The 20,560-nt window shown below is 38.5% G+C and overlaps 1 protein-coding gene across 1 annotated transcript in view; it reads right to left on the bottom strand.

The window, feature by feature from the left end:
- Positions 1 to 20,560, bottom strand: part of LOC132707085 (follistatin-related protein 5-like) — a 32,636-nt gene that overhangs the window by 10,402 nt on the left and 1,674 nt on the right. Inside the window, exons 3-4 of the mRNA XM_060678755.1 lie at positions 1,714 to 1,798; positions 55 to 699 (exon numbers count right to left, since the gene is read on the bottom strand). Coding sequence (XP_060534738.1) covers positions 55 to 699; positions 1,714 to 1,798 — 730 coding nt within the window. The remainder of the gene's footprint in view (positions 1 to 54; positions 700 to 1,713; positions 1,799 to 20,560) is intronic.

The following is a 20,560-nucleotide window of genomic DNA, read 5'->3' as shown; positions in this document are numbered from 1 at the left end:
ATTTTCAAAAATGAATAAAAAAAACGACCCATTCTATGTAACGTCAACACTCACTGTACAGCTTGCTGAAAGCCATCGAGAACTCGTTGATGTTGAGCTTTCCGTCTCCGTCGCCGTCGTCGAATTGCACCATGCTGGCCAGGGAGCAGCCGCTGGTCAGGCTGATGATGCTCTCCATGTGCTCATCGGCGGCGATCTCGTTCAGCTCGGTCGCCTCCAGCTGGCCGTCGCTGTTCTTGTCGTAGTGCGCGAACATCATCGACAGAAGGTAGTCCTTGCTCTGGTTATCGTCGGCCATGAGTCGCGCGTGATGGTAAAGCAGCAGGTTGTCCTTCATCACCTCGTACTCTTGCATCGAGCACTCGTCCCGTCCGTAGTAGTGGTCCTCGATCTCGTTCACCAGGTCCGGCGAGCCGATTACGGGGCCCGGGGGCGGCGTCGTCTCCGACGCCCTAGTGACGGTGACGTTCGGCGGGGCCTTGGCGGCGCCGGCGCAGAAAGTGCCCGGCATTTGGGTGATCTTCTTCTGAACGCGGCACGCGTGCGCGTGCATCTCGCAATGACTGCCGAACACTTTGCCGTTGGATGCGCAGACCGGTCTGCGATGCGGGGGGCAATGCGTTGCGCACACGCACCGCGGCGCGCCGTCTTGAACGACGCACTCCCGGCCCTTCGCGCAGTACTGCACGAGGCACGGATCTGGAAAACGCGGTCATATTGGGTTTTTTGGAGAAAACCGAAAACCTATTTTTTCTTGTCGTCGGGACAACCCGTCGGTTTTAAATATCTAGAGAAAAATTTGAACGGATGCTTTTCCAAATATCCAGGTTTGAAACAAACTGTCCCATGTTCCATGGTAACGCACACTGATAACATCTGAACGTTTGTAATATTGTCTTACGCGGTGCCCCAATATGATCACGTTATTATAACGGGCGACCTTAATATAGATCAACTTACTCCTAACTTAAATAATACGTGCTTTGAAGCAAACGATTTTTCTGTATTAATTTCTGGAAGCACCCGTTTAACTCAGAATTTTCAAACCTTCAAACCTAAGATGACTAATCTGTGAGATTTTCCGGGCTGCTAGGCCTGTATCGCTACTGTTGCCGGTTGTCGAAGTCGTATAGTCTGTTCATAGATATAAGAAAGCGGCCAATTGCTTTTGAATCGGATTATCCAAGGGTGGTCATTAACATACAACGCAACCAGATTCAGATAAAATTGTAGTCCGTAATAGAAAATAATTTTATACCTACCTGTGTTTAATATTCTTTGGTTTGGTGTACTACTTAGTTTAAGTTAATTAGTAATCATGCTTATTTCGTGTGTAATACAGAGTGTGTGTTGAATCGCGTGCGAATTATGCAAAATATGTGCGAGTCTAGTGTATCTCAGGAGATGCTCCCGCCCAAATGTAGAAAACACCATACAGAGAACAAAGGTCAATTATTTACTTGGATGAAACCTGGTTCGACACTTATTATACCCCGGAAAAGGGTTGGGTTGACTCAACTGATAAGTGTAAAATAAACGCGCCATGGATTACCATGAAGACACCACCGCTGATTTATTTGAAAGTTGGTTTAAAAACAAACTAGTTCCAAACATTCCTCCTAGTAACGTCATTGTAATGGACAATCACAGTAGACAGTTGACTAAAACCCCTTCCTCATGTGACAATTCGGTTTACGATTCTCGGGTACTTACCGTTCTCCAAAAGAGTACGGGTGGCGCCCTCCGGCGGCGACGCGGTGGACCCGGACTCGCGGTGGCGTCTCTGGGAGCCGGCGTTCTGCAGAAAGAAAGAAGCCTATCAAATTCATTTGCGGATTTAACTTTCGACCCGCGCGCGAGTTTTTACGAATTTAATTAGATTTCGCGGCGGCGGCGGTGCAATAACGCGGGCGGCGAATAATTAATAACTGCCCCGGAAATTGGGGGGCGGCGCCGGCGCCCGCCGCGCGATCCCCGAAATTGCGGACGGATATTAATACGTCAGTCAATTCCGCCCCACTCGGTTAAAGAAATCCGATAATTCCGCGCTGGATTTCGACTCGATCCACCTCTCAACCGGGTATTTAGTATTTGAGCTCACTGCATTAAATCCCGACAATGAATTTAAACCGCAATGTTTAGTTGGAGAGTCCCAAAAGCCACCAAAAGATCAACCAACCTCCTAAACTTTGTCATGAAAATTCCTAGTTCCCTGCCCTCTGGCGTTACACCGTAAAATGAACCAAATTAATGCAATAACTGTTTAAACGTGCGCACGTTAGATGGCGCTATTCAAAAATTAGTTTAAAATTGATCCTATGACAATGGTCGCATTCAGTGGTACAGTTTTAGTGGCGAGTTTATTTTGTGCTGAATTGAATCAATCAATCAGAAAATGAATCAATACGGTTGTTATTTGAGAGTAAAATATTTGTCAGCTTGCACATTCGATTCACACGCCATAGTTGGTCCTACGAAAATCGATATTAAAAAGGGCCTTATTTCTTGCATTAATAAGAGAAATAAGAAAACCAACAGATTCCAAAAAATCTGGTGCATCCATCAAGTTATTAAGGACATTGTACAATGTAGAGATGTCAAAAAATAGAAGGGAGCGATAGGTGTAAATAACTCAATAGCACAAAACAGAACATCATAGAACTGCGAAACCATCATATCCACATCCGCACACTTAAAAATACAATCCCAGTTGACATTTGACATAAACAGATTAATTTCTTTGTCAGAGCAACACTTGCATCCAGCCCGTAGGTTGAACGCCACTGGAAGAAGCAAGAAAATCAAGGAGGAAAGAAATAAAATTTTGCACTTATGTGAATTACAAAAAAAAGAGCATTAATTCAAAAACATTTTATATTTTTTATATTAGCATATTTGCTATTTGGTTCCACCCTTATCTGCAATATCTACTTCCTGGTGTGCTATATGTTGTGATAAATTCTAAAATAGACCTCTTAAAATAAAATTACAAATGTAGGCCTCGAAAATATTCTAAGACTAAGTTCCTCAAATATCCGAATTGCTTCTGAAAATTCCAAAGCCATTTGACCAAATTATCCTCCGTCATTTCGTTTTAAATTAAAATTTCTACTAATTTCTGAAGTAGTAGATACTAGAGTACATAGACGTTGTCTCATTATACGCACAAACAGGTTTTGGGGAGGCATCCGTAAATTTAATTAAAAAACTATTTAACGGGGAGAAAGCAAAAGGAGGTCCTGAAATAATTAAGTGGGTACTTAACGTATTGTAAATTGTAAACATTAATTAAAACCATGTTATGTGTAAGGATAAGTGTAGAAATCAGCAAGCAGATACGTCTGGGCGCTGCACTCTTGCCTTTTCTTGCAATTTTTCTTCTCGAAATTACCTGAATAAAGTATATTATTATTATTATTATAAACACTGAACAGCATATACCTTCGAAAAAATCTAAATCCCGAAATCAACATCCAAATAAAAATAAAACCATAACCTCAACATTTGTCAAAAACGGCAAATGACATGACAAGTTCGCAGCGCTTTGCTACGTCCGGTGAATGCGACCAATGGTAAGGCGGTCGGCATTACGCGTCTAAAACCACGGAATAGACGACTTGTCAGCGGCCATCTTGATTGTTGCACGTCGAAGACGTCATTGGTCCGTTTGAAACGGTCGATTTCGCCGGTTTGCTGTGCTATGCTTCGTCGTGTTTGCCGCGTTTAAATTTCGTTCGTTCCGAATGCGAAAAATTGCCAAGGTTTCGCGTAAAGTTGCTGGTTCCGCGCCGATTACTGCGACAACAAAATCTAACCTAGAAATGGAACGCTCGGTGAGTGCTTTCCGCTTGTACCGTATTCCGTGCGGCGAAAACTTAAAAATAAATCGCGTTAATTATAGAAAAAAAGAGGGGGGAGGGGGGTGGCGCCGAACGATCGATTTCCCTTAACCCACATTCGCGTTCGCCCCCGTTATCCGCCCGGGCCCCCCGACCCGTGAATAATTTCGCATCCCAACTCCATTATCCGTCGGAAATAGATGCGATAGAAAAATGCTCCATTTGAAACAGCGAAAAAGACGACACTTTGTCGCGTTATCGTAAACTGCTGTCGATGGATATTTTAACTTAGATCCAGTGTGTTTAAACGTATTATTTTGGTCCCCAAATAAAAAACCTTTCGACGTAAAATAACACTGAACAACGCGATATTATAAGAAAAAAAGTGCCGGACGGGCAAAATTAAACAAAACAAACTGTTAATAACCACTTGAGAAACTTATTAATTTTGACGAACTTTTCGAGGCCGCGCACGCCCCTGGCGCTCTCTATTTATCGCCGGGCACGCGTCCAGTACTTTTTCCCGATGCTATAAGCCCGAATCGATGGGACAACATACGAGGGCAGCGCCAAAACTTCCCGGTTTGAATATGAAAGAAACAAAGTAGAGTAACAATTTTTTATTATTTTTCAATATAATCCCCCTTAACTTCAATACACTTATTACATCTCTCTTTTAACAACTCAATCTCTTAAAAAAATATTCTTTTAGTCGAAAGGTTTTTAGGAACCCATCTTGCACTAACCTTATGGATACTTAAATGATCATGCAGGATTCGACGAACACTTGTATCAGAAAACTTCAGACCTTTAAACGTCGATCACTCACACACACCTCTTCCACAATCACAACAATATCTTCCGTTTTGACCTCCACTGGTCGACCAGTTCTTGAATCATCTTCAAGGGACTCCTGCCCCATTCGAAAACGTTTTGCCCATTCTTTCACTACAGATTACGAAGGAGGACTTTACACACACCATCCAGCCTTTCTTTAATAAGTTTCGGTGCTAACCCTTCTTTTGTCAAAAATTTTATGTCTGCTCTATACTCAATTTCCATTATTTGCGACATTTTTTCGGACACGTCTTGTTTAAAATGCTGTCAATACTAAGATATATATTTAAAATTAGGGGGGAAATTTTGGCGCTAACCTCGTAATAATAGGCTACGGGCAAGCGATTATCGCGCGCCCTCTAGGACGGCAGCGGCGCGCGTGCACTCAATTATATAACAGCCCCTCCACCTTCCGTTCGATGAAAAACGCGAAAAATTTGTAAATGTCCCGGATTCTTGTTCGTCGGCGGCCTAATTAAAAGATCGGTAGCGGGAATTTCGCGGGAATTACGTGAAATTTGATCCCGCTCGAACGACGAGACCGCATTATTCGACAAGCTGCGTGTACTTAAATATTTCTTCGACTCGTAGATCTTTACGGATTACGTCTATGCTGCGATGGCCATACAAAGTAAAGAACAAGAAGTGGATCTCTGCTTTAACTGCAAATAGTCAACTGGCCCAATGATCCTAGCAGACTTTGACGGTAAAAGTATAAAAGAAGAAGAAAACGCGCAGGCGGTTTGTGATTGAATTTTTTCAAAATTTTATGAAAAATATATTGTCTTATCGATGACATGCAATAGACAATTTTATTTGATAGTTTTAACAGTAAAATTTAAAAAATCCAACAACTGGTGAATTTCTTTTCCGTACACGCGGTACTTTTCTCGACTTCTGGGAAATGTTAGCCCGTTGAAGGTTGTAGGATTTTCTAAATTTTAATTTGCATCATTTGCATACATCACAGATGTATTCTCTGATCATGTTAACTTTCGGCCCAATACCGGAAAAGAAGAAGAGGTGAGGTAACACAGAACAGACTTTGGCTGTAGCGTCTTAGGCTTTAGAAGCAAGTCAAGAATCGTAAACCAAATAGGATTGCCCGATCCCATAAGACGTACGTTCGCCAAATTTATCGATCGCACGTGGTCGCTTGTGACGTAAGCGAAGTCCTCTAACGGTTTTTGTGCATTCTGTCAATGCATCTGGAAATTTGTGATAGTTACCTTCTTGAAGTTGCGAAGCAAATGGAGTATCAGTATCCACGCTAAAACCCGTCAAGGAATGCAAACCAGCCGAGCAGTGCGCTGGATCAGAGCAGAAACGGTTAATAACGTGGTCCAGACTTACGGTTCCCCTTTCTCAAGATTAACCCCGGGACTCGGCAGTGTGGAGGGACTTAATTAATAGCGCCGGGCGGATTTAACGGTCGTAATATGAAGCCATCTTTCATAGACTCGCACAATGAAGGTCGCTCGAATTTTCGAAGGAGGATCATCGATCCGTTGGAGTGGGGGGAGGAAATCTGAAGCAGCAATTAGCGGCGCGCGATTAAGACCCGCGGAAAAGTCACGTCCTCGCCCCATTAAAAAAATAATTGCCGAAGCGGCTCCCTGACGACGACGACGACGATGGTATCGCAGAGTTCGCCTACGAGGGAGCTTTAATATTCAGCTGTGGCTTTTCTCGGATAAGCTGTAGCGCCGCGGAGCTTCGCCGAGGGGCTTAGGACGCGATCCCGGTAAAGCCGGGGCCGGCGTGTTCCTCGTGAAGCTTCAAGCCGAAAGTTCTGTGCTCTGTGCATCCGATCGATCGACTTTTGTTATCTGTGACACGCCACAGTCGACGTTTCAAAGTTCTATGTAAAACAAAACTTTTTGGAGATGAATTACGTACTAACAGTCAATTTGTCTTCGATTCGGCCAATGATCGGCTCGAACCGACCTAATTTCGTACGATCTCCGTGGTTACGGACATTAAAGTGTAAGTTGTAAGTTACTACGGAATAATCAATATGGGTTTTTAAAAAGAAAATCGACTCAAACAGCAATCTTCCAATTTATTCAAATAGTGTTGCAATTTTTTGAAAAAGGGATATTATGGTTAGTTTTGGTAGTTTTTTCGTACAGGTAAAACAATGGTTTAATGAAAACAAGCTAACTCTTAATACAAATAAAACGAACATAATAATCTTCAAAACAAAAAATTCAAAATTAGAAAATACACCAAAACAAGAAATTTCGGAGAATTCATCCAACGTTTCGGAAAGTTTTTGGGAGTTTTCGTTGATGTAAATTTGAACTGGACATTTCATATAAATCAATTATTTTGCAAACTTCGATTGGGTACTTCAATATGGAATAATATTCTGAGGGCGTCACAGTAGAACACAAGATATATTCGTATCACAGAAAAAAAACAATTAGAATTCGGACGGTGCACGTTTTGTACATCTTTGAATGTCTAATGTTTTTACGTAGAAATTTGAACCTTTTTCACCATTTAAGAAATAGTTATAGAGAAACCAGGGCGGACAGTTTTAACTACCCGATACACCGCCTTCAAATTACTGAAACAGGCCCTGAATATATGTGTGTTAAACTTTACAATAAGTTACCACTCCATATTAAACGGAATGAGAGTCAACGTTTGTTCAAGACGAAAATTAAACAGTTGTTAATCCAGTTAGAACCTTATTGTCTTAATGACTACCTTAATATGTAATAGGCTAGATAATTTATTTGTGACAGACTTATGTTTGACGTCACTTCACTTTCATTATAATATGTAACCAATTTGAAATAAATATTATTATTATTATTATAAAACATTTAAAAGAAGAAGTAATTCTGTGGTCTACGACGAATAGCACGCGTTTGAGGTTATGTTTTGTCGTTTATAAATTGCGTAAATTAACGTTAACGTCCAATGTTCCAAATAAAACGGGGGGATGTTTTGCGGGACAAGAGTCCATTCGTTTTCAATTCGGCCATTGATATACTCGAACTGCCCGAATTCCGCAGGTGAAAGAAATTCTATGGTCCACGACGATTCGGAAGCGTTTGAGGTTCTTTTATTTTATTTGCAAGTTGTAATAAGTGCGTGTGAGATATAAATCTATGCAAACTTCCGACGTCAGAATGTCGTCGAAATGATATTTCTGCGATCCGTGCGTTTTTTGACTCGACCCAGCGTCAAGCTGATCGATGTCTATGTATATGTATATGTATATGGATTTGTGATGTGTTATTCCATTATGTATATGTTATCCTAGAGGACGATTGAGCTTTTTAGAAGTTTTAGACTATAATTATCTGTTTTTAGTGCATAAACGTCGGAGGGTGATGGATTCGTTCAGTCCCTTTTAATTAAGGCGCCCTTCCAGGTTATGAAGAAGTCACCATTCGCCGAGAAAATGGGCGAATGATCCCAGCAGTTTTGGACAATAGAAGGAAAAGAAGAAGAAATTCTATGGTCCACGACGACTGGGACGCGTTTGAGGTTATGGTTTATAGTTTATAGGACGTAATAAGTGCCCAAAGTAAAAGAGATATAAACATCCAACAAGATCCGTAAAGACGACATCGTCAGTAAGATAAAAGGGTGCTAAAAAGAATAGCGAAAATTGTGGTCGCGTATAGGTCGTACCAGCTTTGATTGTTTTATCTACTTGGGCGGAACATTGTTAGTTAAATGTTGATATCAGAAGCAACATGACCTCCGGGACGCTTGTTATTTGAACTTAGCCGTTTGTTGGATAATTCAAAAAGTAAATGAATATAATCATTTTTGTCTTGTGCCTGTAGGTTAACAACAATCTTCTTCTTGTATTTTTGTGCCTTCTATATAGTTCTTCCATTTGTAAACGACAGTCCTTTTTAAGACTAGATTATATTCCCGGTAGATAAATATTTATTAGAATCTTTTAGAATTAGTTTTTTAACACTTTAAAACGTGGAGACTGTGGAACGAAGCAGACGTTCTCCTGTTAGAAGAAGATATGGAAAACGACGCAGAATTTGAAGACGAAGTGGAGATGGTAGTCGAACCTAATGACAATTTAGAAGAGGAACTTCGGATGCTAAACAAATTGTTTTGAATGTTCACAATTTTATAAGAAATTCGGAAGGGGAAGTAGGAACAGCAATAAAAACAAGATTACTTTCGAAAACTCGTCGGTGAGCACGCGATTTTTATTTCTTTTTAAAATACTTCCCGACCTCCCAGCCACAAAAAAAATTGTGAGTGTAGGTAGATAAAGGGTCTACTCGGCAGGGTGTTTTATAAGGGGCTGCGGTTTTGGAGTAATAAACAGTGGGCAAAGTTAATCAAGTGGTCGGTTGTAAGAGCACTATATTTCTGGTCGAAGTATACACTTATTTAAAATAAATTTTTTGTTTTTGTTTCAACGTTTAATTTTTTTTATGAAACGTGTCGGTGGCGGTAGCGTCAGACGTCTTCGAGGGTGGCGATTATAGAAACGGGAAGCTGCGTTTGCGTTTCGAATTTCCTCGCGGCGACGTTTTCCATTTCCTCGGCTACGAAGACGAGGTCCGTCTCGCGTAATTTTTGCTCTCGACTGACGGGCGTGCCGCCCCTCAGAGGATCCGGTTTTACGACTACGCCGGATAGAGGGGGGGCCCTTCGCATCCGACGACCCTTTTATCTCGCTCGGGCAAGATTCGCCCTAGGGTCGTAAATCAGGGGGGGGGGGGGCGGAAAAGGTGTACGGGCGCGTTTTACGAGCCGGGGTCGTATTTATTTATTCGCCGCCTCCCGGCGGCGGCGGCGGCGCGAATTCCAATTCCGGCCGGCGATTGTTGTTTTGGCTAGAAAAAAAAACGCCACCGTTTATAACGCGGGGCCAGGTGTGGCGGGTATTAAAAACATACGCCCGCCATTGTTTTCGTCGGGGGCGGCGGGCGTCTCCCCGAATCGCTTTTTATTTTCGGTTTTATCGGCTTAAGCGCGTAATTGACGCGTTTTTCTTTCGCCCTCGTTCCAGTGGGGGCGGTCTGGGGGGTTTCATATGCGTTTCAATTAAATTTTCCCCCTTACGTCACTGTTTAATGTTCATTTAACTATTAAAAGCAACTTAAAAAATCAAAACCTCCTAAACTTTATATTATCTTTAACCAATCCTTAAAAACGGGGACTTTTTCAACTTACTGTCAACTTACTGTTAACAAGTTAACAATTACAGGCCCGTCAGTAACCTGAGCTGTATTCCCAAAGAGTTCTAAAGTTTAGTCTGCTGGCCTGAAAGGTTGTCTCATCGACCAACAATTTGGATTTCTCCCCCATCGCTCCACTGAGCTAAACTTGCTTTCATTTACATTGATGCGGGAGTCTCCCGTTCATGCCATTTACACAGACTTTTCAAATCATCAATCTTAATAAAAAAATTGGGAAACATTGTAATCCGTCGAAGACTTTTGGAATGGTTAACATCGTACCCTACTTACCAATCCACCGAAATTAAAGTGCAATCGATGCAAATCTTCTGGGTCCTCCTGCGTTGGTTCTTAGTTTTGGTCAGTTAGTGCAAGTGGTAAACCTGGTTTAAACGTTAAATTTCCTTAGAGCTGTGGTCCGTGGTTTCATTCAAGTAAGCGTTACCACTTTTACAGATACTTTTCGGCAAATTCAAATACAAATACAAGTTGTGGTAGTTTCTTAGCCTTATAAATAAAAACATATTTTTTAAAACATCATTTAACGATATCAGTAATATTTGTTTTCAGTATAACACGGAAGATTGGTATCTAGCTCCGTCCATAACAAAGGAAACAGAAAAGTATGTGGGCATTACAGAGGGAGCTTCCGAAAAGCATGTATATACCCTACAATAAATTATAGAAAAATGTGTTGCTCATAACCTCACTAGTCACTACTAGGAAAAGCATAAAACTCTTCTCAACTATCAAACACCGTGATCGCACCAATTTTCGGAAACGAACAAATCAGTTCTTTCAAAAGGTTCCAACTTCGTCCTTGCCCCACGTATTATCCCAAAAGAGGAAATCATTTCAACTGTCGCGTCTATCCTAAACACACTGCCGTCTCAAACAGTTAATGGAATTCCATTTGAAACCGCAAAGATCCTTAAAAAATCAAAACCTCTAATATCGCAAAGCCTGAACGCATCGCCCTAAATTCTCTGAAATCTAATCCAGACATGGTAATCCTAAAAGCCGATAAAGGAAACGCCAAGGTGGTCATGAACACAAATGAATATCAGGAAAAGATATTCTTGCCAACTTAAAAAAGATCCTACGTCATCTACAGAACCCAACCTTAAATCTGTTATTAAGACTTCTTCTCGGTCAGACTCCATGAAAAAGTCTGTCACCACTTGTGACTCCAAAATTCCTCCTCTCTAGGGACTCCCAAAGATCCATAACCAGGATTACTCGTTCGACCTCTTGTCAGCACCATTAAAACCCTTTGCACGGAAAACTGACAGTTTCGTAATTAATTCCTTTCACTTAATCGAACAATTAAAAAGCATTACATTAGATAAACAAGATATTCTAGTTAGTTTCGGCGTAGAATCTCTCTTCACCAAAGTTCCTATTCCTGAAACTCTCAACATCATTTCAGATACAATCGAAACTCTATATAGCGAAATTGAAGGGACTGCTTTTTGTTAGGCACTTGAAAAATATATGTGTTCTGTAATATTGAATTATTTTATATACCTATTTTAACATCTACTTAGAAACATTCTATATAAATATTTAAGAACTACATTTAATGTTTCAAATAATCGGTCTTTTTTTTTAAATATTTTTATTATGCCAATGCGCATCTCGTACTTTGGCTTGTATTCCTGAGTACGGTTTGATATTTTTGTAATTTTTGCTCTTTGAAAATCCCAGAAAATCACTCTTACAATTTTTTCTTCATTCATCTTATGACCTTTTGTGCATTGAGGGCAAATTTGTAGCAGTTGAAACACTTAACTATATTTATATGATCAAAATATCTAGATGCTGTCCATACAATTGACAATTTTTCTTTCTTTTGTATTGTATGTATGATGCAATTGGAAGCTTCCTTGAAATAATAAATAATAAAAAATAAAATAAAAAACAAAAATTCTTTTTTTTTCCTACAGCCCTGAAAGTTTCGCGTGTGGCCCCCATCTTTAAAAAGGGCCATAGGCATTCTGCAGTAACTCATCGTCCAATAGCAATCACATAATGCTTTGCTATAATATTTGAATACGCAATGCTTGGCCGATTATTTAAGTAAAAACAAAGTTTTGCCTGAAAGTCAGCACGGTTTCAGAACAGGCAGATCATCCCAAACAGCGATCCATTCAATTTTGGAGCATGCTATCAGCTATATTGAATCTGGAGAGCACCATGCTGGGATATTTCGTGATCTCAGCAGGGCGTTTGACTGTATGAACCACGAAATTCTTTTGAATGGCTCTGAACTGGTTCAGATCACTCTTAACAAATCTTAGGCAGTATGTTGAAAGTCCAATCTGTAGATAGAGGCGTACCGCAAGGTACAGTGCTTGGCCCTGTTTTATTTATCCTTTTTATCACCTACCTAGTTTGGGTCTATCAGAGTTCGCTGACGATTGTTCAAGTTTAGTCTCCTCACACTGTTATGTGTCTCTTTAAGACAGGATTAATGTACTGCTATATAGCTGGTTTAACACCAACGAACTTTTTTGAATGTCCAAAAAACAAATGCGCACAAAACCAAAAAAGCACTCTAAATTTTTAGGACTAGAGCCCGACGAAACCGTATCGTGGGAAGCCCAATGTCAATTACTTTCTTCAAAGCTGCATAGTTATTGTTTCCTAATAAAAAAATTAAAAACTGTTTTGGCTGGAAGGTGCATGATAAATTTCTACTATACTCACATCTATTCGACGTTACCCTATGGTTTTCCCTTTTGGGGAAATTCAGGTCATGCGACATCTGTTTTCAAATCCCAAAAAAAGTTCTAAGGTGTATTGCTGGAGTGTCGCCGGATAGTGAGTTTAAAATACTGCCTTTGGCGTGTATATACATATTAGAAGTTCGTTTATGGGTTTATAAACATAAAAATACCTTACAAAAAAACTTAGATTTCGACGACTATAATACACGTAACAAAGACTGTTTCTAAATAAAAAAAATTGACCAGAATTTTGAAAAAAATATTTTACGAACACCGGTATTAGAGTCGACAATAGACTGTCCCCAGAGCTAAAGAGCAGTAGTTATGTAAACATTTTTAAATTCAAACTAAAGTTTTTCCTTCTAGAAAACTGTTTTTAGAATTTAAAGGAATATTTTACCTATTAATGTTTGTCATCACTGTATATTTTGCTCTGGCATATATTTTTATTATATAAATTTTTAATGTAATTTTCTGCCTATATATTGACCTACTAGACGAAATCCATAATACTCTGATTGTATTCTAAATATGTGGGATAATAAAGATATTATCATTATTATTATTATTACTACTATTATACGATTACATCTCAGCTCTCACTGGTCTGTTTTCACCCGAGGCTTTGCTTGCTGCGAGCTCTCTGAACTGGCGAGAAAACAGTTCAATTCCTCCCACTCAATTCAGAAATTTACGAACAATGTGGCATGTCTGTAGTACGACAGCCTTCTGTCTGTGTATTCCACGATGTTCGGTGGAAGTCCGATGTCTTTTAAATTTTTGGAGACAATTCCCTCCTCCGAAATTACAAATGGGTAGATAAACACTTAATTGAGCTGCCAAATATTTTTCAGCTCCACCGCCAAATTTTCGTATTTATTATTATTATTATTATTAAGCTTTCTGTATATATGTCCACCTCTTCTCTTCTTTCTTTGAAATGTGTTATCACAGATATATATCTCGCAGCCTCTGGTTTGGTAATGGCATGGTATGAAATTATTTTTATCAATCATCGAGGTTTACAATTTTAATTCTTGGATACTTTTTATTCAAATTTATCTCGTGTAAAGTCTGTTCATAGATATAAGAAAGTGACTAACTGATACGAATTAAGGAAAGAGCCGGGTAAGCTGTAAGAATGAAATACGGCCGAACAGGTCCGTACTTTGCTTAGAATTTAATTATTTGGGGTTTTGTTGGGAAAGATACTAAACAATATTTATTTATTTATGTTTAAATCAAAAATAAAATTACAAATTATATTTATTACCTACTTAAATTACTTAAAATTATTCACATCATCGCCTGTTCTAATGATTATTTGTTCTATATTGTCTGCAATATGGATATACGATTGTTGTTTTTTTTCTATATGTTTAACAGAATTTGCCCAACTTTGTGGAGGGATGTTAAGAACTTCGGTTTCTATAAGTTTGGGGACATTGGAGTTAACACGGGGAAAAACATTGTTACGACGAATGGCAGATTTCAGTTTCAATATACTGTGGTAAGGTGGAAGCCTTAAAACTGTATGCCCTAGATTTTCTGCATAATTATCACAGACGTATTCCTTTTGTAGGTTCAAGCTTTATAGAACCTCAATTAATTGCTCTTTGGTATAATCTTCGTGAAAATAGATGTCGTTATTATACATGTAGTTTTGGATTTTTGCTTTTGTGTCACATGAGGAAGGGGTTTTAGTCAACTGTGATAACTTGCATTTGGAGGAATGTTTGGAAATAGTTCGTTTTTAAACCAACTTTCGAATAAATCAGCGGTGGTGTCTTCATGGTAATCCAGAGGTAATAATCTTGTTGATCACCCTTGGTTAATCCCATTCATTAGCAATTGGTTGGTCACTTTCTTATATCTATGAACAGACCATACCCTTGGAAACATTCGCTAGATCTTCTTTTCGTTCAAAGCTTATTTGCAACTGGCCCATCTTTAAGGAACTTCATTCTTTCCTGGATCAATATGTGTTGTGTTTTTATAAGCATACATTTTTTTGAACCTCCTTGGGCTTCAATAATAGTACCTCAATACTCTTTTTTGCTGCCATCCCGACACTCATCTTTTCTGTAAACAAGACGATAGTGATGTAGTATCGTTTTGTCTAAAATTAATAAGAATATCTTAAAAGAACCCAAAGCAAAGCGAGCATTTTCCATCTTTGATTCTTTAAGTTTATCCAGTTGAGGATATGTTAATACCATCTCTCCACCCCTGACACTGCCATTTTCCAGTTTTTCGGCCGTATTCTCTCGTATAGTCGACAATTTGAAATATTCGCAGCAAAACCATTTTAGGACGATGTAAACCGCCACTTGGAGGCCTCATAATTATTTTCCTATGACGTCGCCGCAGTAAGATGGCCTTTTCTCCCCTGCCGAATCTCTTACGCGTTCTGCCACGGATCCTGCCCCCGACCCGCGACGGAGGCGGTCGGGGGGCGGCCCCCGATGTAAAACGCTACGGGTCGACTTTAATTAAAGCGGCGGCTACGTGTCCGGCATACCGGCCCCGGGGCGGCGGGGGCACAATATTTCAAGTTGCCCCCGTCCCCGCCCCGGATTTTTTAGACGTCGCGAAGACACTCTATCGGTCTCTTTGACGTCGTCTTTGACGGCGGGGCGGAGGCGGGCGGCGGGACATAACTCGATTGAACGCTGCCGAGTGCCGCCGGTTTATAATTCGATTGCCACCGCCCCCGACCTCTCTGTTAATACGTTTCCCGTCCCCGGCCGCCCCCGTGCCATTATATAGGGCGTTCAAACATTAGAGGGAGGAATGAGAAGTGAACATTTGTTGATGGATTGCAATGGGAACTTTATACGTACAGGGTGTCTCCAAAACCACCTTATACCTTATCCAGGAACTTGTAAAATCAAGATGAAAATTATGCTTGTCTTCTTCTTCTTCTTGTTCTTCTCCTCCACAGTTCTCTTACATTACTCTCAGATCTCTATCAAACACCACATGCCCAAAGTATGTCTTCTCCCTGGATGTTCCCGTTCCAATACTCATTTGGGCCACCCGTGTTCTTACATTGTAATGCTCTGTTTTCTAATTTCCTTGTTATCTAGCATTCTATTCCCATTGGAAATTTCTGCAGTTCTTATTTTGTCAGTTCTTGTGACTTGTAGACATCTTCTCATAAAGTCCAATTTGATCATACTTCTGCTCCATATTTTGTATTACGCTTCCGAAGATTCTTTTTTGTTTTCTATAGTAAGAGTATTGTTCTATATCAGTTGTCCTCGTCTTATTTTTGTCTCTACATCCCTTAAACGTGTACCATTTCTCGGTGTATTGTCGATCATAGATATTTGAAAGTTTGGCAGCTATTAATAATTTTAAAATAAATAAGAACTTATATATTTTTACATGACAATTGTTTCGACAACACCGTTTCTTTATCAAATGTAATATTTCCAAACTACCTGCTACTATATATATATATATATATATATATATATATATATATATATATATATATATATATATATATATATATATATATATATATATATATATATATATATATATATACTGAAAAATGACCATAAAACCTTAATTAATGTTAGTAATTAATTCCACAAAGATTTTAAACCAAAATTTGCAATAAAAATTCTTTTGAATTAATCAACAAAATTAAAGATATCAAAATCTCTTCTAACGCAACACTATTGTCTTTTGGTGTACAAAACTTATTTCCCAGTATTCCACCTATGGAAGTGAAATTAGTGAAACAAGATTTATTAGATTGCTGAATAGTATCTTTAGACCAAAATTGTTTTGAATTTAATGGACAGATTTACATCTCTAAAGAAGGTTTGGTTATGGGAAACCCACTTAGTCCTTTGTTAGCCGAGATTGTTATGGATAATTAATCCTTTAAGTAAAAGTTTTCTATGGTGGTATAGATACGTGGATGATGTCTTTGCTTGCTTTGTCGGAACGGACAGACAATTGAATTCTTGAATTGAAGTCACTATCGAGATTGAACAGGATAAATCTATTAATTTTTTTAAACTTCACTTTACGAAAGCGCAAAACAAATTAGATTTTTCAATTTATCATAAACCTTAACACACACGCACATTCTCATACATAACAGCTCAAATCACCGTTATACACACAAAATGCTTGCATTTCACTCTTTTACACGCCACTCAGAAAATTACAACAAAAAAACTTAACCCAGTGAAAAAGTTTCAAAACATTTGTCAAAATGTGGTTTAAAAATAGCTTTCAGAGCTAACAACACAATAGGAAAATTTTTAAAAAACATTAAAACGAAATGTCCAAAATCTCAAAAATCAGGTGTCTACAGGTTGTCCTAAAATTTATATTGGACAAACAGGTAGATCCTTCAAGAAACGCATTAACGAACATAAAAGAGCGTTTAAAAACAATAGTCTAGATTCTAATTATGCTACAGAAAACACAGAAAAGGACATTTTTGACGACAATTTTGATATTTTACATACAGTCACCAAAAGTAGAAAATTAAATTTATCGGAAGCCATGGAGATTAACAAAATGAGACATTCAAATGTATTGCTTAACGTTCAATTAGATTTAAATTCCTCTGCTTTATTGAACTTAAATTCTCACAACATTAATTAAGGTTTTATGGTCATTTTTCGGTATATATAGTAACAGGTAGTTTGTAAATATTACATTTGAGAAAGACACGGTGATGTCGAAACAATTGTCATGTGAATTTCGTGAAAATCTGAACTTTTAGTTCTTATTTATTTTGCTAAATGGATTTTCATCAAGTAAAAGCCACCTCCCCTTTTTTTGTGCAAAAATAACTTGATGCTATATTGATAATTCTGATAATGCTGTGTCAAAAGATCTATTGGGTTGTTCGGAAAGTCATTTCGTTTTTTTTGGGGAACATGAAAGACAGTTTTCGTATAATGAATAAATATTTTATTAAATTATATATTGGCCATTCTGGTTCAATACCTTTTGCCATCTTTCCGGCAGTAACATAATTCCCCTCTCATAAAATTTTTGGTCCTTGCTGGCAAAAAACTGGTTCAGGTGGTTTTTGATATCTTCATTTGAGATAAAGGTTTTGTCATCCAAAAAATTTTGCAGGGACCGGAACAAATAGTAGTCGGAAGGCGCCAGATCTGGAGAATATGGTGGATATTGCAGTACGTCCCATTCAAGCTGTAAAAGTTTTTGGCGAGTGACCAAATTTGTGTGAGGTCTCGCATTATCCTGGTGGAACACTACACCCTTCCTGCTGATTAATTCGGGCCTCTTCTCTTTAAGTGAATCATTCAATTTGTCCAGTTGATGACAATAGACTTCTGAATTAATCGTTGTATTGTCCGGCAAAAGCTCAAAAAAAACGATTCCTTTGACATCCCACCAAACGGAGAGCATCACCTTTTTTTGGTGAATGTTGGATTTTGACACGCTTTGAGCCGGTTCATCTTTTCCGCTCCATGACCTCTTGTGTTTAACATTGTTGTATACAACCCATTTTTCGTCCCCAGTAATAATCCGCTTCAAAAATGGATCATTTTCTTGACGTTTGAGGAGCGAATCACACACGTCAACGCGACGACACAAATTTCGCTCCGTAAGGACATGGGACACCCACACATCGAGCTTCGAGCTTCGAGGTTAACCCCATGCCTTTCAAATGGCCATAAACAGTCGAATTCGACAAATTTAATCTCTCACCGATCTCTCGTGTGGTTATTCGCCGATTTGCATCAACTAATGCCTTTATCGCATCTTTGTTAGCTTCGACCGGCCTTCCAGACCGTGGTGCATCTTCGACATCAAAATTGCCGGATCGAAATTTTGCAAACCAGTTCTGGCACTGGCGTACTGTTAACACGCCTCCTCCATACACATCCGTCAATTTTTTTCTCGCTTGGACAGCATTTTTACCTTTTCTGAAGTAAAAAAGTAAAATATGACGAAAATGCTGCTTATTGCTCTCCATATTTAAAAGGGCACCAACCAAAAACTACTGCGTAGAATTAATAGAACTTTTTCACACACAAGCCTTGCAATATCAGCTCTCAAGACATCTAATGGTTATGCGGCTTAAGTGTGAAGTTGGTTTCGAAAAAACGTAATTAATTCCTCTGACGGGAAAAAACGAAATGACTTTCCGAACAACCTTATACATGCAAATGATTTTAAAAGCGCAAAAATTCGAAACACGCGAAGCTGTTTTGAAGAGACATTTTTCCAAATGGTGATTCGAAATCTCCCTTGACCTACCGATTTCCAAGCTGAATTTTTATGGTTTTTCCTCTAATTCACGTATCGTATTTTTCAAATCGATATCACAAAATAGTCAGTGATAGCAGATATTCGAAAGAAATTGACATTTTCTCCGGGGTGTCGCAAGGTTCCATTTTGGGGCCGTTAATTTTTTTTCGATTTACACTCCTGACATTTTAAAATCTTGAAAGTTTTGCAAAGTTCACGCATATGCCGATAATACTCAATGGTATTGCTGTTTTGATTTTAATAGCAGCGTGGATGCAGAAGTATTTATAAATCAAGATCTTTACAGGATTAGTGAACCTTCTCATCCCCATAATTTAATGTTGACCCCATTAAAATCGCATTTAACCATATTTAATCATATAAGGTTAAGCTACTTAAACAAAATATTAATATAATGTTAGATAATATTAAACTTTCCGTTGTCGATTCAGCAAAAAAATTGGGGGTGATCATAGATTGTGATCTAAGATTTCGTGAATATTTAAAAAATATATTTCAAAAGGCATATTTCTTACTAAAGATCTTATGTATTAACAGGCATATTTTAAATTATATACTTAGGAAACAATTATGTGAGTCACTTGTTCTCTCACATTTTAATTACTGTGATGTAATGTATGGTTTTTTTTTATTGATAACGAGTGTAAGTGCCGTATTCAAAGGTTGCAGAATGCTTGTGTTTGTTTTATTATGGGTCTTCGAAAATATGACTGCATATCGTCAACTTAATTGCCTTAAAATGGAACAAAGAAGAGCTCTTCATTTCAACATATTCGGCTTACTCCTAGGAGTACTATCCATTCTGTAAATGTAAGATACGGGTACGGACTAACGATGCCACATCATCGGAGTGCCTTGTTTCGTAGATCTTTCACATTCAACGCGATTCGCGTTTATAATTCTTTGTCACAGGAATTCAGTAACTTAAATTTATATTCATTTAAAAAAAGGTGCAAAGATCATTTGTTACAAATACAATTTTCCAAACAATGTGTTACTAATTATTTTATTAGCAAGGGATTATATTGAGTGATCAAATTCTTTATCTTCAATTGCATTTTCTGTAGTGCGTAGTATAGTTATGTTGTTCTTCCGATTTTGCAGGTATTTTTCATATTTTATTTGTTGCTCGTCCATTTTTTATTTCAATAAATAATGCGCAATTTATTAATTATATAAATAGTTCTTTAGCGGTTCAGTAGAGTAGCTATTGCGCCGCTTATTCAACAAGATTGCTTTCGAAAAATCAGCACTGGGCGGGACAAGTTCGACGCAAGTAGCGCGAAACAGCTTTTTATTACCAAAAGATGGACGCATTGTTTTACTATTGTGCTCCTGCTGAACTTTCGCAAAATCGATGTAATTTTGTTGTGCACGCACCCTGTAAAAAGCGTCTCTCGCATCTGGTCGAACTTCAAAGTTACGGCAAACTTTGGTAAATATTTTAATTTGTACCGGTAATTGCGATTATGTTTTTTCAAATATCTGGCGCACCCTGTATGATAGACGAAAACTGAAACTCTCTCTCGACACAGTTTACGATAGTGTTCAAACAGAATTATCACATATTTAATAATTTTTCATTTATTTTTTAGGATCTTTAAGATACGAGGCAAAGAATACTTTAACAAATAACAAATAAACTCATCAGCAGTAATACGGGTAATACGGTACGGTCAACGTATCAAAACTGCAACGC

Source organism: Cylas formicarius, unplaced genomic scaffold, assembly GCF_029955315.1.
Source record: "Cylas formicarius isolate icCylForm1 unplaced genomic scaffold, icCylForm1.1 PGA_scaffold_9__14_contigs__length_23061073, whole genome shotgun sequence".
In the NCBI taxonomy this organism is placed as follows: domain Eukaryota; kingdom Metazoa; phylum Arthropoda; class Insecta; order Coleoptera; family Brentidae; genus Cylas; species Cylas formicarius.
This window is presented reverse-complemented; position numbering and strand designations above follow the sequence as displayed.